The sequence below is a fragment of the Lithobates pipiens genome, unplaced genomic scaffold, assembly GCF_037356315.1.
Source record: "Lithobates pipiens isolate NorthernLeopardFrog02 unplaced genomic scaffold, aLitPip1_a1.2 Scaffold_22, whole genome shotgun sequence".
Lineage (NCBI taxonomy): Eukaryota > Metazoa > Chordata > Amphibia > Anura > Ranidae > Lithobates > Lithobates pipiens.
Genome location: NW_027507784.1, coordinates 56,462,312 through 56,478,985, shown reverse-complemented (window position 1 = coordinate 56,478,985; position 16,674 = coordinate 56,462,312). Strand labels below are relative to the sequence as shown.

The following is a 16,674-nucleotide window of genomic DNA, read 5'->3' as shown; positions in this document are numbered from 1 at the left end:
GGTATTTGATCACCCCTGCGGTTTTTATTTTTTGCGCTACAATTTTGAAAAAAAACGCATTATTTTTTACTTTTTGCTATAATAAATATCCCCCAAAAATGTATAAAAAAAACATTTTTTTCCCTCAGTTTAGGCCGATACGTATTCTTCTACAATAAAAAAAAACGCAATAAGTGATTATTGTTTGGTTTGTGCAAAAGTTATAGCGTTTACAAAATAGGGGATAGTTTTATGTTTTTTTTAATTAATATTTTTTTTTTTTACTAGTAATGGCGGCGATCAGTGATTTTTATTGTGACCGCGACATTATGGTGGACACATCGGACATTTTTGACACATTTTTGGGACCATTGTCATTTATACAGCAATCAGTGCTATACAAATGCACTGATTCCTGTGTAAATGACACAGTGAAGGGGTTAGCCACTAGGTGGCAGTGTAGGGGTCAAGTGTGTCCTAGGAGCCTGTTGCTAACTGTGGGGGGCGTAGCTGTGTTTTACACATCACTGATCTCACACACCTGTGATCTGTCTCACGGAGGTCCCGACCGGCGTGTGCCGCTGGCGGCGCACACGCGATAGCACGGTGTCAAAGGGATGTACCTGTACGCCCATTTGCCTGTCCGTGCCATTCTGCTGACGTACATTGACGTGCGCCGGTCGGGAAATGGTTAAGAACCGAGCCTCTTTTTGAGAGTTGTTGTTAATAACAGTTTTTTTTTGCTAGAAAATTACTTAGAACCCCCAAACATTATAAATTTTTTTCCTAACACCCTAGAGAATAAAATGGTGGTCGTTGTAATACTTTCTGTCACACTGTATTTGCGCAGCGATCTTACAAGCGCACTTTGTTTGGAAAAATACACTTTTTTGAATTAAAAAATAAGACAACAGTAAAGTTAGCCCAATTTTTGGTTATATTATGAAAGATAATGTTACGCCGAGTACATTTATACCCAACATGTCACACTTCAAAATTGCACCGCTCGTGGAACGGCGACAAACATTTACCCTTAAAAATCTCCATGGGCGACGTTTAAAAAATTCTACAGGTTGTATATTTTGAGTTACAGAGGAGGTCTAGGGCTAGAATTATTGCTCTCACTCTACCAATCGCGGCAATACCTCACATGTGTGGTTTGAACATCGTTTTCATATGCGGGCGCTACTCGCGTATGTGTTCGCTTCTGCTCACTACGAGACAGAAGCTATTGGCTACTGGCTATTGAACTTCCTTTTTCTAGTCCCGTCGTACGTGTTGTACGTCACCGCGTTGTAAACGATCGGAATTTGGTGTGACCGTGTGTAGGCAAGACAGCTTGAGCCGAATTCCATCGGGAAAACCATCAGAGCTTTTTCCGACGAGAATTCCGATCGTGTGTACGCGACATGAGTCTTATACTGACATAGGGGTGTTTGGAAGGAACCAAGTGTGTAGCAGGGGGTGTACGTTTCAAATGCTGGAGACAATGCTACTTAAAGACAGCGGAGTTTGGACTTGTCGACTGCTGGAGAGGTAAGTATTTTAGTGCTTTTTATTGCATAAACAACCATTTCGATTTTTTGGAACGCAGTCATTTGAAGTCTTTGTCAGGCTGACTTTCAGGGGGAAATTTTCAGCCCAGCACTTACTCTACTATTGTTTTTTAAATTAAAATATACTCCCAAAAGTATTTATTTATTTTATTTATTTTTTTCATTTTGACTGGATTGTACATTTGAGCGTTGATAATAAATGAATGGCGGTTTAACAAAAAAAATGTCTCCAATCAAAGTAACCAATGCTGTTGTGAATTAAAAGACACACACACACAAACACAATACATGTATTGCAAAACAGTCTTTTATTGTATCCGTGCCACACAAACTAGTGAAAAAAACTACCCTTTTCACAACATTTTCATTTAAATAAAACAACTTCAAGTACAATTGGTACAAAAAATGTCTGATCCTTTTTTTTTTTTTTTTGCCTCCAACAGGCCACTATACCACACAGTAGATAAAACACAGTGGTTACAAATGCCTTTTATTTTTTATTCTTTTTTTTTTAATATTATTATTACTGTTTTTGTGGCAAGGCAGATGAAGGGAAATGTATCTATGAAAAAATACTGTGTGTTAAGAAATCTGTCATACGTTTTGTCTCACATGGATACAAATGAGTATACTTTTTTTTTTTTAGGCCTACTTGGCGGTAAATCATGTAACAAAATTAGAAAATAATGAAAATAATAAAATAATATAAAAAAAATAATAAAAATAATAAGAAAAAAAAAAAAACAGAAACAAAATATCCCCTACACCCTGTTTTAAAGGCAGGCACTACCAATATAAGGGAGACTCCACAGTGTTGGTAGAGGATTCTGTACAAGCTATAGGTTATTATTACCTGGCTAAAATAAAATGCTACAGTCCTTCTAAAACAGACATCATAATCAATGCCTGCAAACAATATGTACACATCATACATATTAAACAAGACTTAATATAAACAATTGTCAACAGTATATACAGATCTGTTTTTTTTTTGTTTTTTTTCACCATCTTGAAATACAATTTGACTACATGAATGATGCAGCAATGTATACTTATATAAATGTACTACTTTACAGTAAAGTGTTGATGCCATTTTTTAGCACAGCTGTGTAAACAGTTTTACTTGGCTTGTTTTTTTTTTTTTTTTTTTCTTTAGTGTTTTTTTTTCTTTAACATTCTCACTGTATTTTCAAGATTTAAAGCAATATTCCTTATTCTTCCTTTTCACAGAAAACGAAGATTCTTTCTGCCATTTAATTCATAAATAATCCATAAAATTAAATACATTCACTAACAATGAGCTACAAAGTAATATAAAAATAAACAAAATAACATTAAATCAATAAAAAATAGATATTTATCGAAAAGAGAATGGGTAACTGTTTTCCCTGGTACAGCTCAGGTGGTTGAAGAATCAGTGCGTTTCAATATATTTTTTAATTTTTTTTTAAGCTATTGCACTAAGACGCCTTTCTTAATTTTTTTTTTTTTCTTCAAGATTTTTTTTTTTTCTTTTTTCGGACGTATGTCCTTGCTAGTATGAGGCTGAAGTTGGTAAAATGCACAGGCCAAAAAAAGAAAAAAGTAAAAAATAATTGAACTAAGAACCGTAGTTGTAACTGGAGTGATTTGTAACACGTCACTCACGATCTGTAGGAGACTATTCGGATTTTATTTTGTGTAGAGATCATTCACATTGCTGGTCTTGTAATCCAAACGACAAGGGTGGAGGATTGTTAAGTGATTTCAGCTCATGCTAAAAATGTTTGTCCATCTTTTTTCAAAATGTGTCCGCATTTTGTGCCCCGCCCTGCCTATCTCAGAGTCATCTTCATTGAAAGTTTCACAGTTGTTAAAAACAAGTCTGACATCCAGAGCGAAAGCCTCAAAGTTTGGATATCTGGAAAATAAAAAAACATTTTATAAATTATGGTTTGCTTAAAGTGGTTGTAAACCCTCCCCCACAACTTTGTCCCATGTAAATCAGCATAAAAAACCCAAAATGATCACTGCTTGTAGATATCTCCTTACTGGCTTAGTATTTTTGTAATCCTTTTTGTTCTTTAGAATGACATCACTGAGCATGCCCAGATCTCCCCTGATTTACGGCACACTCTCTATGTCTTATCTATCTGTTATCAGGACTTCCTATGGCACAGCACTGAACTCCCAGGAGGCTGAAGAACCATTCAGAGCTTCCTCCTACACACCATGTGACCATGTGACATGACATACAATGTAAACTTGGCCATTACTGCAGTCTTATCAGCTGAAGCTGATAAGACTGACAAAGGGAAACATTAGACATCGGTACAAGTAAATACTATGAAATAAAACAAGTCAGCTATGAAAAGGGAAGCAGGGTTGCCATAGAAACGTTGGATTGAGAAGGAGGCTTGGTTAACAGTACAGGAAGTGCTCAATGTAAGGGCAGAAATACACTCCACTGTGGACTCAGAAAACAATACTCAAGATGGCGCTGCCTAACCCCTGGAAACAAGTTTTTTAAAGTTTCTTTAAACAGTAAGTAATATGCCATTTGGGCTGGATTATAGTGGCTATAGTCTGATAATGACTTATTATAATGGACTAAATTAAAAGAAGCATCAGAGTGGGAGAGTTTACTTCCTCTTTAAGCACATTTACCCCTTAAGGCTGGATTCACACCTTTGCATTTTCAGTACTTTTTGCATTTTGCAGATTTGCACTACAGAACGTGTTCCATAGGAAACCATGGTAAATGGACTGCAGTGCAAATCTGCAAAATGCAAAAAGCACTAAAAATGCATAGGTGTGAATCCAGCCTAAAGATGAATTCCAGGCATGGTATTTTTTTACATAGTTACATTGGTCCAGCTTGAACCAATGGTCATTCAGCACAAGTGCCATTCAGAGAATGCTTTGCATTTTCTAAATGAATGCAAAGCATTGTCTGAATGGATGAAATGGAGAGGCGGGACAGTGACATCACACTCTACATCTCATCCAATCAGATAATGCTTTGCATTTATTCAGCAATTTGAGATTACTGTAGTAGCAGTGTCTAGTGATTTTCAGCTTACAGGGACATCAGCCAGTTATGGTGTATACATAGTTAGAGAAAAAAAACAGTTTGATGGGAATTGAAAGTGTGGGACTGCAAACATCCTGAACGTAGAGAGAAAGGATATGCAACCAGGGTTGCCACCTCATCCCTTTAAACCTGAACACATATTAATTACACAGGTTCTGTGGCTGATTAAGTTGGTAATTAAACTCACTTGGTGCCTTATCTGCATTAAATTAGCCTCAGAACCTGTGTAACTAATATGGGTTCGGGTTGAAAGGGGTGAGATGCCAACCCTATATGCAACAAGTGCAGCAAGAGCCACCCCCTTGAACTTAAGGCAGAAATGGGAGTAACAGAGTAAGTAGAAGGCAACGAAGTGCCACTACATGATATTGTGTATACATAGTTACATTGGAGCAAGCTGGATCAATGTAACTATGTTAAAATGTAGCATACATTAAATAGTTTTTTAAAGTACATGTCCAGCAAAGCTTTTTTTAGGTATGGATAGCGTGATAAAGAACTAGAACCCAGGAACATACTTACAGGGATCGCAGGGGTCCCCGGTACACCTGGATAGGAGGGCAGCAGGGGCTGCGGCATGTAGAGGAACTGATCCATCCATGTAGCTGCTGAATGCCCGATTCTCCTCCTCTCTCCAGCAGACATTCCGTGGCTGCAAGAGGGAAATGGAGGGCATTGGTTCCTCTACATGGAGCTCCTGTCGCCTTCCTATTCCTTATCCTGCTGCCCCGGGCCCCTGTGTGCTTCCTTGGTCCCCCACAGCACTGTCAGGTTTCACACTCCCACCGGCCGCCGGCTCCTGCGGGGGGCTCTGTCAGGATGGAGAGCGGGGAAAGGGGCCGGTAAATGTGTCATTCACTGGCCCCTTCCTTGTCTTAATGAATAGTAATTGGTACTGATATTAATAGAAAATCGGTACTGAATAATAAAAAATAAAATAAAACAAAGCAAAGGGGTAAAAAATAATCAATAATGAAACAACAAAAATAAAAAACAACCGATACCATTGGCGGAACTACCAGGGTCGCACTTGTGACTGGGCTCTGACGTTCCACACTGTGGAGGGACCCCAAGAAGCCAGAAAGGTGGCCCACTGTGGGACTGTAATAAAGGGTCCCACAATGGGAATAACTGGATTAATGGGAGGGGCCCCAGTGGGGGCCCATCATGGTTTCTTGTAGCGGGGTCCTGAAGGTTCTAGTTATGCCTCTGCTAGAAAGCTTATTTCCTGTCCTGCTGATAACAGTTTCACCAGACAGGAAATAAGAGAAAATCTCCAACAGAAAGAAAAGCTTTATATTAGTATGGCAGGGAAAGGTTAAGACCCCAAGCAGCTTTTTAATCCTGTATCCCCGTGGCAGATTTTCCGTCACTTCCTGTATGGTGCAACTTTTGTCACCATGACCATAAAGTGAAAGGGGAAATCTCTCTATAGGCCATAACAACACACCAGTGACAGTATAGCTTTACATGGCTGAATAGGCCTTGCTTGTGCTGTGTTGATCCCTATCACTGTGTTGTAAAAAACAATTCTGCAGGATTTCAATTAGTGAGGGAGCTGCCGCTTGCTGATCCAATCAACCATACTGTGGAAGCAAGCAATCATTGACTCTGCACTTTTTAGCAATCCTGTCATGGTGCCATTGGCCACAGGATGGCAAGTATAAGATGGGTCTAACTAAGCCCTGGATGCAAGTAAAAATGTCTTCACTTTAAAATTAAGAGAACATTTCTATTGTCTGGGCATACATTGAACATCAAATCAGTACATGGGCTTTTAATGTATGATGATGGTATTGCTGTTTGCTCCTTGCAATGTTATTTTTTTTTTCACTAAGTGAGCCTATATGTATTTTGCACATAATATATTATTGCTTTCATCTTTATATAGGTGCCTAAAATGATGGTAAGTATTTCAGAGGTATGAAAGCGTTATACCTGAAAGGAGTCTTGCTTTTACACAGCAAAGAATTCGTACTTACTTCAGAAAACTGTGTTTGGCATATACTACTATTCTGTGGTATGGAACCTTAAACTACGATATTGGGGAACATCGGTCATACTTACTGCCCACTGCTAAGCTTTTCTCGAATTGTTGCAAAGTCCATGGGCTTCCTGATGACCTTTTTGTAGCCAGGGACAAGTTTCAAGTTAACAGGAAGCAGAAAAGGCCAGGCATCCTCATGAGATTCCATCTCTGACAAAATCGCACTGATAAAAAAATAAAAAAAATAAAGAATAGCTTTAAGCAAGACAGACTCCAGCAACTTTACAAGCAACAAATATTGATTTTTTTCAGTTGTATCTGAGACTGCATGACATTTGTATAAAGCCATTGCCACACATTCTCGCTGTAGTTTCTAATCCATAAAAGATCTCCTAGAACAATCTCATACGAGGCTTTATTGCGTTCATGGTGTAGTTTAAGTCATCTTGGCTATGTTACAATCCTCGCTATATATAGGTTGAAAGTCACCAGCTTGTAAACTGGAGGCATTCAGTTATAATGAAATAAAGTAGAGAAAGTAAGCGCTGACAAGATATTCAATTACGGTAGCACACATAAAGGTGAATATACAACCTTCAATGATCAATAAAATAACAAATAAAGGTGCAGAGCTTCACAGTATTTAATTATTAGTATTAAGTATTTAATAAATGTCCATTTGGCGGCTGGTGGTATATATATATTTTTTTTTGGGGGGGGGGGTCAAACAATGCACCCACAGCATCTCCTCCCTCCTCCTCCTAGGCAGCTAATAGGGTCGCTTCACCTCTCAGCCAATTTAGGTGACAGGTCCTGTTTGCCTGGGAGGAGAATTAGGAAGACAATAGGGAATAATAATTTGCTATTGTCACATAATTGGGTGGGCTCGGGGCGCAATGCTCTGCACCCCAAGCCCACCCTTTTTTGAAGCCAATTAGAGCCTCTGGCTCTAATTATGTGCTTCTAAAAAAAAAAAAAACACCATTGGAATCCATGTGTCTGGTGCCCTGCATGTAGATAAAGGACCAGGCGCATGGATTAGGGGGGCGGAGCCCCTACCACCCCGTATGGACGGGCCACCACTGGTTAAGTAAATAGCTAGAGTCCCAAATGTAAACAATCCTAGTAGGCAGAAAGTCCTTAATAGTCTCCAAAAACCAACCGCGACAGTGTAGTGTCCCAGAACACTCAGAAGAAAACAAATAAAAACCAGCATACAATCACGAGTGCTACACAGTGCTCTTTAACCATGGTATCCCTTCACCACTCTATGCACTCACCAGATAGCAAGCTATTATGAGCCTTGTATCACTATCTTATAGCTTGGTGACATCATATCCAGGGTTATGGACAGCAGATGAACTTCATGGAGGACCGGCAAAAAGATGGTCACCGCTCCAAGCACAAGGATATGGCGGTGATGACATCAGCATGTAGGCCTGCAGGCCTAGATTGTATGCTGGTTTTTATTAATTTTCTGGTGAGTGTTCTGGCACACTACACTGTCACGGTTGGTTCTTGGAGCCTAATAAGGACTTTCTGCCTACTAGGCTTGTTTACATTTGGAACTCTAGCTATCTACTTAACACATGGACATTTATTAAATACTGTGAAGCACTGCACTCTTATTTGCTATTACACAGTTATAATGGACTTAATTATAAAAAAAGGAGAAGAAACATTTGCCCCCCTCATAGAATGATGTAGTGGAGATACAGCTCTACCCTTGTCCTTCAGAAAATCATCTCCATACTGCTGAACTCACAATTGCACAAGTTTTCTCTCAAATCTCTCTCAAATACAAGCTTTTTTCTGCTATTCTCAGATTTCCTGTTGTAGGGTGGCTTTGTGCCCTCTCTGTGCCCACCCTGTGTATGTGAATATAGCCACCTTTTCCCACCCCCAAGATGGACTACACATCCCTGTGCAGACATACTGAGCTCTATAGGAATTGTAGTACGCATTGAGTGCAGCATGTGACCAGAAAATACAGCACTGCTCGCTTTACACTAGTAGCAGTGAGGTGCATCAGTGGAGGATAAGGAGCATGCACAGGACAAAAAAAAAGATCCTGCAAACAACAGTAAGAGGCTTATTAAACAATTCAAAAAACAAAAATAAAATGCCACGGTATACTTGATATTTTAGAACAATTTAGAACCAATTTAATGGTTTATCTGGGCAACAAAGTGAAGGGCGAGATAGGGTGGTGATGTCACAATCTCAGAGAACACCTTGTATGCATTGAAAAAAATACAAGGCTTTCTCTCAGGGGTGGCAGGGCCGAGCAAGTGAGAACTTTACTATGCAGAAGGGCAGCCATCGGACCTGAAATACTGCTGCTATTACTGTAGTAGTAGAGACTACTACGGTGATTTTCAGCACACACAGACATGAATTGGGTATGAGATATGCGATATGAGATATGTATACTTACATTGGTCCGGCATGCTAAAAAAATAATAGCTAAACGTCTACTGCAGTGGTTAACAGGGAGGCCTTGCAGTGTTGGGCTCCTGAATTTAAAATCAATCACACTACTATAGATGCATAGAATTTATATGTTCTCCCTATGTTTTATGGTTTTCCCTTTCACAGCCCAAAACATAGTGGCGGGTGAATTGGATTGTAACCAAAGTGGTTACTTTGGTAGTTACTTAAACCAAAATGTCTCACCTGCACAGAGCCAGTTCCTTCGCATCATCCTTGGTGTGATGTTTTGGCTTCTTAGATGCAGGTGAAGTCTCTTGTTTTGAGGGACTAGAGTTATTTTCTTCTATTTTTCTTTTTTTAGGATCTTTGCTCCCCTTTTTTCCAGAACCACCAGTTGTTGCAGTATCTTCATCCTCTGCTTCCCCGGATGCCTTTTTTCCTTTCTTCGGGTCACAACTCTTTTTCCCTTTTAAATTGGCCTTCTTCATTTTTAATGTCTGTCCGCTTGCCTAAAATGCAAACAACATGCTGTTTTCTAAGGGTAACTGATGACTACTACACAATTCATTTAAGTGGAGATAAAAAAACAGTGACTTCAGAATGCACAATAAACATTGTCATAAGTAAATGTATTGGATTTAATGAATATTACAAGTAGAAACATTATTCAGTCTTGCAAGGGATGCTAAAGTACCCCTGGAACAACAAGGTGATATATATCAATTTACCACCAAGCATGCTCTGGGTGCCACTGGGCCTCACTACTTTCGGGCACATCTGGAACAGCTGCCGAGCATGCCCAAGAGGGATAATATGGTACTGTACGCTCAATAAACCTTACCTGGCTCACTGTAATCCACATATAAGGAGCTCATTAGTTCTCTTACCTTAGCAATGCAGGCAGGACAGAACCAGTCACCCTCTGGTATAGCAGTGATTTTGGGCTTGTGGCAGTATGTGTGACATCCTTTATCACATCCATCACACAGAAGCAGCAATTCTTCATTATCTCCTTTGCGGCATATTTGGCAGTACTGCAACACATGCATTAAACAAGAGCAATGAACAACAGTAGGTGGGAGAGCAATCATTATTGTACAGAACACTTCTACACCATCCAAATTCTGATTTATGAGTATTATGATATAAGTTGCATTTTGAAGTGAACCCTACATTATCAATAGTACGCATACAGATAATTATATCTCTACCTTGCATCATTAACCTTCAACCTTTACTTTACTTATTCTTTGTGGAGAGATTAATTAAAGGGGAGACCTAGTCAAGTAACAGCTTTGTACCCCCATTGATGGCTTAGGTAAAGATTACAATAGGCATAGAGAATTCACCCATTTGCATTACTGCATGGAATGATCCCGCTCTGTGTTTGCCCACTAATGTGTTGGGGATGATCTCTCTATGTCTTTACCCCACTGCTGTCTTGGGGATGACCCCTTGCTCTCTTTGCCTCATTACTGTCTTGAGGATGATCTTGCTCTGTCTTTGCCCCACTATTGTCTTGAGGGTGACCTTCTTTTGTCTTTGCCCCACTACTGTCTTGCAGATGATCTCTCTCAGTCTTTACCCCACTATTGTCTTGGGGATGATCCCTGTCTATCTTTGCCCCACTACTGCCTTGCAGGTACCTCTATGTCTTTGCCCCACTACTGTCTTGGGGATGCACCTTCTCTGTCTTTGCCCCATTACTGTCTTGGGGATGATCCGACACTGTCTTTGCCCCATTACAGTTGTGCAGATGATCCTTCTTTGTCTTTGACCAACTACAATCTTGGGGATGACCCCTCTATGTCTTTGCCCCGCTACTGTCTTGTGGATGAACCCTCTCTGTCTTTGCTCCATTACTGTCTTGGGGATGACCCCTCTCGGCCTTTGCCCCATTACTGTCTTCGGATAATCCCTCTCTGTCTTTGCCCCACTACAATATTGGAAATGACCACTCTCTGTCTTTGCCCCATTACTGTCTTGTGGAGGATCCCTCTCTGTCTTTGCCCCACTAATGTCTTGCAGATACCTCTATGTCTTTGCCCCACTACTGTCTTGGCAATGCACCCCCTCTGTCATTGTCCCACTACTGTCTTGTGAAAGATTCCTCTCTGTCTTTGTCCCACTGCTGTCTAGTTGTTGATCCATATCTGTCTTTGCCCCACTATTGTCTTGCGAATAATCCCTCTCTGTCTTTGTCCCACTATTGTCTTGCGAATAATCCCTCTCTGTCTTTGTCCCACTATTGTCTTGCGAAAGATCCCTCTCTGCCTTTGCCCCACTACAATCTTGGGAATGATCCCTCTTTGTTTTTGCCCCACTACTGTCTTGTGGATGATCCCTATATGTCTTTGCCCCGGTACTGTCTTGGGATGATTTTTCTCTGTCTTTGCCCCACTACTGTCTTGTGGAAGATCCCGCTCTGTCTTTATCCCGCTACTGCCTCGTGAAAGATTTCTCTTTTTCCTTGCCCCACTATTGTCTTGTGGATGATCCCTCTTGATCTTTGCCCCATTAATGTTTTGGGATGCTCCTGCTCTCTCTTTGCCCCACTACTGTCAAGTTGATGATCCCTGTCTGTTTTTGCCCCACTACTGTCTTGTGGATGATCCCTATATGTCTTTGCCCCGGTACTGTCTTGGGATGATTTTTCTCTGTCTTTGCCCCACTACTGTCTTGTGGAAGATCCCGCTCTGTCTTTATCCCGCTACTGCCTCGTGAAAGATTTCTCTTTTTCCTTGCCCCACTATTGTCTTGTGGATGATCCCTCTTGATCTTTGCCCCATTAATGTTTTGGGATGCTCCTGCTCTCTCTTTGCCCCACTACTGTCAAGTTGATGATCCCTGTCTGTCTTTGCCCCACTACTGTCTTGCAGATACCGCTATATCTTTTCCCCACTATGGTTTTGGGGATAATCCCTCTCTGTCTTTGCCCCACTAGTGTCTTGCGGATGATCTCTCTCAGTCTTTGCCCCATTACTGTCTTGGGATTGAACCCTCTCGTTCTTTGCCCCATTACTCTCTTGGGATGATCCATCTCTGTCTTTGCCCCACTACTGTATTTTGGATGATCCCTATCTGTCTTTGCCTCACTAGTGTCTTGCAGATATCTCTATGTCTTCGCCCACTATTGTCTTGAAAATCCACCCTCTCTGTCTTTGCCCCACTATTGTCTTGCGAATGATCCCTCTCTGTCTCTGCCCCACTACAATTATAAATGTGCTAAATGACTAATGATAATCTGTTAGCAGTCTCCTGACCAACTATACTAAACAGGAATAAATTGAAAAGTCAAGAAAGAGAGGAGTACAGGCAATAAAAACTGGTTATTCTGTAAACCTTTCAGTTCAGGGTTGGCATGTCTACTGTTTCAGACCTTATTATGCTGAGATAAAATCTAAAAGTAGCATCAGAAAGTAAAGAAAAAACAACATCCCAAAATGTGGAAGCCTTCTTCATGCTGACTTACAAATTTCACAAGGAACAGGTAACAATCTAAATGTACCAAAACGTAAAGGTGGACATTAAGGCCTCATGCACACAAGGCATCTATTTAGCCCCCCTTTGAAGGCCAGAAAAAAAAGCATAATGCACGCGTGCCATGTTTAGACGTGCCACGCGTTTGAACTTTAATGGATTTCATTGGCCAGAATATACATTTATTCTGGCCATTGTAATGCAAGAAAAATAAATGTGTTTAGGTGTGTTTATATGCATTTAGCCACATTCTTTAGCTCCTCTCCTGAATTCGCCTATGGTGGTTTTAGTTTTTTTTCAGCCTGTAAATGCTCCTCTTCTAATACTCCTGTAAACATCTAAGCGTGCTTAGATACATAGGCTAACATAGACAAGCTTTTACAGGCTGAAAGAGAAACAGCAAACACTTGTAAAAGCAGCATTTTGTAAGCCCGGTGTGCATGAGGCCTGTCATTAGATCACTGGCTGTTGAATCCAGTTGGGTTTGATATTCCCAAATACATGGTTCCCCTAGATATGATGCAGGAGAAGAAGGTGTCTCCCGAGCAAACAATTCACAGAAAATTATCTTTCCAAAACCAGAGGCCTCCAATGAGAGAGAGAGAGTTCTTGATTAATTTGGACTCTGCTATGTTGATTGGTCATGGAGTAATTTTGTTGATCACTTTTCATTGCTTAAAGTGGAAGTAAACTCCCCTATCATTTTCAGCCAAGGAAGCTGCCATTTTTGCCTCTGTTTAATCTTCAACTGCTATGGTGCTGCACATGTGATTCGTTATGACACCAGCCATTGGATGGTTTGATAGTTTGGCTGAGAGCACAACCAATGTGCAGTTTTAGCATTCCCGACATGCCTTTTTTTTTTAACTGTTTAAATCCATGAGTTTACTTCCACTTTAAATAGATACGTGTGTATATACTGTAGAAAATATTGTAACAGATCAGCTTTGTTTTATTGCTTGCATCTATGACTGATTAATAATCAGTATTTTCAGTTGATTGCATCGCTAATACTAATACTCGGGGGGTTAGTTACAAGGCAAATCCACTTTGCAGCACAAAGTGCACTTGAAATTGCATTGAAAGTACACTTGGAAGTGCAGTCGCTGTAAATCCGAGGGGGACATGCAAGGAAAATAAAAAACAGCATTTTAGCTTGCACATGATTGGATGATAAAATCAGCAGAGCTTTCACTCATTTCAGATCTACCCCTCAGATTTACAGTGAGTGTACTTCCAAGTGCACTTTGAACTTGTAGTACAAAGCGGGTTTGCCTTTCGTAAATAACCCCCTGTGTGTTGCATCATAAAAAAAATGTTGCTGATATTTTAGTTTGTGATGAATTGTTTATTTTTGATCAATCCTGTCTACATGTATGGGCGCATTCAGGCAGATTAGAAGATCTGTACTAACATGCATCAACATCAAAACATAGGACAACGTACAACTTTCATGATGGATTTCTCCCATGCAATAGATTTCTGCAGTTGCTGAATGCAGAGTGATACTTGTGCAGCACTGCGTGCTTCCGACAGCGCTTTCCTCCAAATCTTCAGACCTGGGGCGATGTCATCCTCCGCCCTGCAGTGTAACAGTGTAAGAATACGCTCAGTAATTGACCTGAATCGAGCATAACTCAAAATCACACTAAACAGCCAAGCAGTGACAATACAGGGGTAAACAGCCAGTATGTACAAAGTTAAAGAAAAATACTGAATTAAGAGCACAGAGAGCCCGACTATCAAAGTGGCTGAAAAAAAGAACTGTCTGTGTGTCCCTGGCATCCAATCATACTCCAACAGTTGATTCAACTGTCGCTTTCCAGTACACATTTAAATCGTATTTTCTATATTGCACCACAGACAATTCTTGAGCAAACAAGTCACATTTGGGCTTATACAAGAATATGAATATTCATTAATTAAAGTGTTATAACACATTTATATCTGCCCCCTTTTTTTCAGCTTTACCTACTTTGCCTGAGCCTGACTCTTCAGCTTGAGCTCCAGGGGTAAGAAGTGACCTGATATTAAAGAATTAGTGCCCTGTCAACTGTCTGACCTCACACACCTTCACCCAGCTTCTGAGTTTGCAAAACATCCAATAAAGAGCCCCTTGCTTGTTTACATGCCTATACAGTGACCCATCTTCCCTGCTGGAGTCAAGTAAGTAAACCCAAATAAGGGGACAGGTAAGTGTAAGCAAATATTACAATTTAAGACTGAATATTCAGATTCTCCCATAAGCTTATTGGTGGCTGGTTCTCTTTTAGACACTTTGATGAATGGGGTCCAGATTGACTAGGAGTCTTGCAGCTTAGCCACAGTCAGTTTCAACTTCAAGTTAGATATTTAGAACAGCTTTTCAGGATTGCTGACATACAGAACACAGATTATTGTACAGAAGCACCATGCAGGATAACATAACCTGTAAAAAGACACACAGGAAGCTACAGAGAGCAACAGGCAAAAGATAACAGGCTCCACTGAGCAAAGAAGCACAATGATTGGTTATATATATTAATGTCAATGACCTACCCGTCACCATCACCACTAATAGATGGTGCAGGAGCAGGGACAGTAACTGTGCCCACATTATCCAGTTTGATCTGAATGGTGGTACTTAAGGGGCTCTTCAGATACCTTCTTTCAATGTTCCTCTCCAAGTCAGTCAGCCTGGTTACTGCTATATCTAGAGGGTTGTCGCTCCTCCGTTCTAGAGCACATGGATTGCCTTCTCCTTCTGCTGGATGCTGCTCGCCATCATTGTCTATGTGCCTTTTAGTAACTGACTTATGTTGATGATAAACCAAGTCTTCTCTCTCGGAGGCAAGCTCTGGACATATCCAGCCCTAAGCAGCAAGAGAATTGTTAGAATGTCATTCACAGTACATGCTTTCAATAGATGACCAAATATATCACCATGTCTTTAAAACCATTGCATTGACTTAGGCTGGGTTCACACCTATGCAAATTGGATGCGGCTTACACTGCACCCAATTTGCAGGACATTTTAAAATCTGTTCATTTGAATGAGGCTGGTTCACAATATGTGTGTTGCATTCGCACTCCGCATTGCCCAAAAAACATGCGTGTTTTCTGGTCATTGCGGTGCGAATTACAGGATTATAATCTTCTATGGAAATGCATCTGATTCGGAGGTGCGTTCCGCTGTGAACAATAATTCTCTCCCCCTCTTCACTACACCTCCCCCTTTCCCTGCTCAGCTGATCCACAGATACAATGGAGAGGAATCGCTGAACAGCTGCTTTTTCTCTTTGCAGAGAGAACAGAGCTGGAATTCGCACCGCACATGTGTGAATCCAGCCTAATGCCCTGTATACACGATAGGATTTACGACAACAAAACCGTGGATTTTTTTCCGAAGGATGTTGGCTCAAACTTGTCTTGCATAAACACAGTCACACAAATGTTGTTGGAAATTCCAAATGTCAAGAACGCGGTGACGTACAACACATACGACGAGCTGAGAAAAATTAAGTTCAATAGCCAGTGCGGCTCTTCTGCTTGATTCCGAGCATGTGTGGACTTTTGTGAGTCGGACTTATGTACACACGATTCAAATTTCCGACAACAAGTTTTGTTGTCGGAAAATTTGAGAACCTGCTCTCAAACATTTGTTGGCGGAAATTCCGACAAGGAATTTAGCATACACATGGTCAGACTTTCCAACAACAAGCTTACATCCAACATTTGTTGTGGGAAAATCCTATCATGTGTACAGGGCATAACTGTTTAAAAAAAAAAAAAAAAAAAAACAGATCTAATTTTACCTTATTGACATTCTCAAAGCCCTGAGGGGGGCATTCTATTGGTTTAAACACCAAATGAGGCACCAAAATAATTTATTTTGGACCCTAGATTATAGGATATGCCATTCAGTCTATAAAAATAACACATTGGGTTTTATTTACTAAAAGAAAATCCACTTTTCTCTGCAAATGCACTTGGAAGTGCAGTCGCTGTAGATCTGAGGGGGACATGCAAGGAAAATAAAAAACAGCATTTTTTCTTGTACATGATTGGATGATAAACTCAGCAGAGCTTTCACTCATTTCAGATCTACCCCTCAGATTTACAGCAACTGCACTTCCAAGTGCACTTGCAGTGCAAAGTGGATTGCCTTTAGTAAATCAACCCCATTG

At 40.5% G+C, this 16,674-nt stretch overlaps 1 protein-coding gene across 22 annotated transcripts in view; it reads right to left on the bottom strand.

Annotated features, from left to right (window-relative positions):
* Window positions 1-1,824: 1,824 nt before the first annotated feature.
* The window catches only part of BAZ2B (bromodomain adjacent to zinc finger domain 2B), a 459,321-nt gene continuing 444,471 nt past the window's right edge, over window positions 1,825-16,674 (bottom strand). For 17 of the 22 annotated variants that reach the window (XM_077447614.1, XM_077447613.1, XM_077447617.1 and 14 more), the window contains 6 exons: window positions 15,047-15,360; window positions 13,955-14,090; window positions 9,916-10,062; window positions 9,272-9,537; window positions 6,676-6,819; window positions 1,825-3,435 (listed from right to left, as the gene is read on the bottom strand). In XM_077447614.1, coding sequence (XP_077303740.1) covers window positions 3,282-3,435; window positions 6,676-6,819; window positions 9,272-9,537; window positions 9,916-10,062; window positions 13,955-14,090; window positions 15,047-15,360 — 1,161 coding nt within the window. In that variant the 3' untranslated portion in view covers window positions 1,825-3,281. The remainder of the gene's footprint in view (window positions 3,436-6,675; window positions 6,820-9,271; window positions 9,538-9,915; window positions 10,063-13,954; window positions 14,091-15,046; window positions 15,361-16,674) is intronic. The other 5 variants (XM_077447627.1, XM_077447631.1, XM_077447632.1 and 2 more) reach the window with 1 other exon arrangement.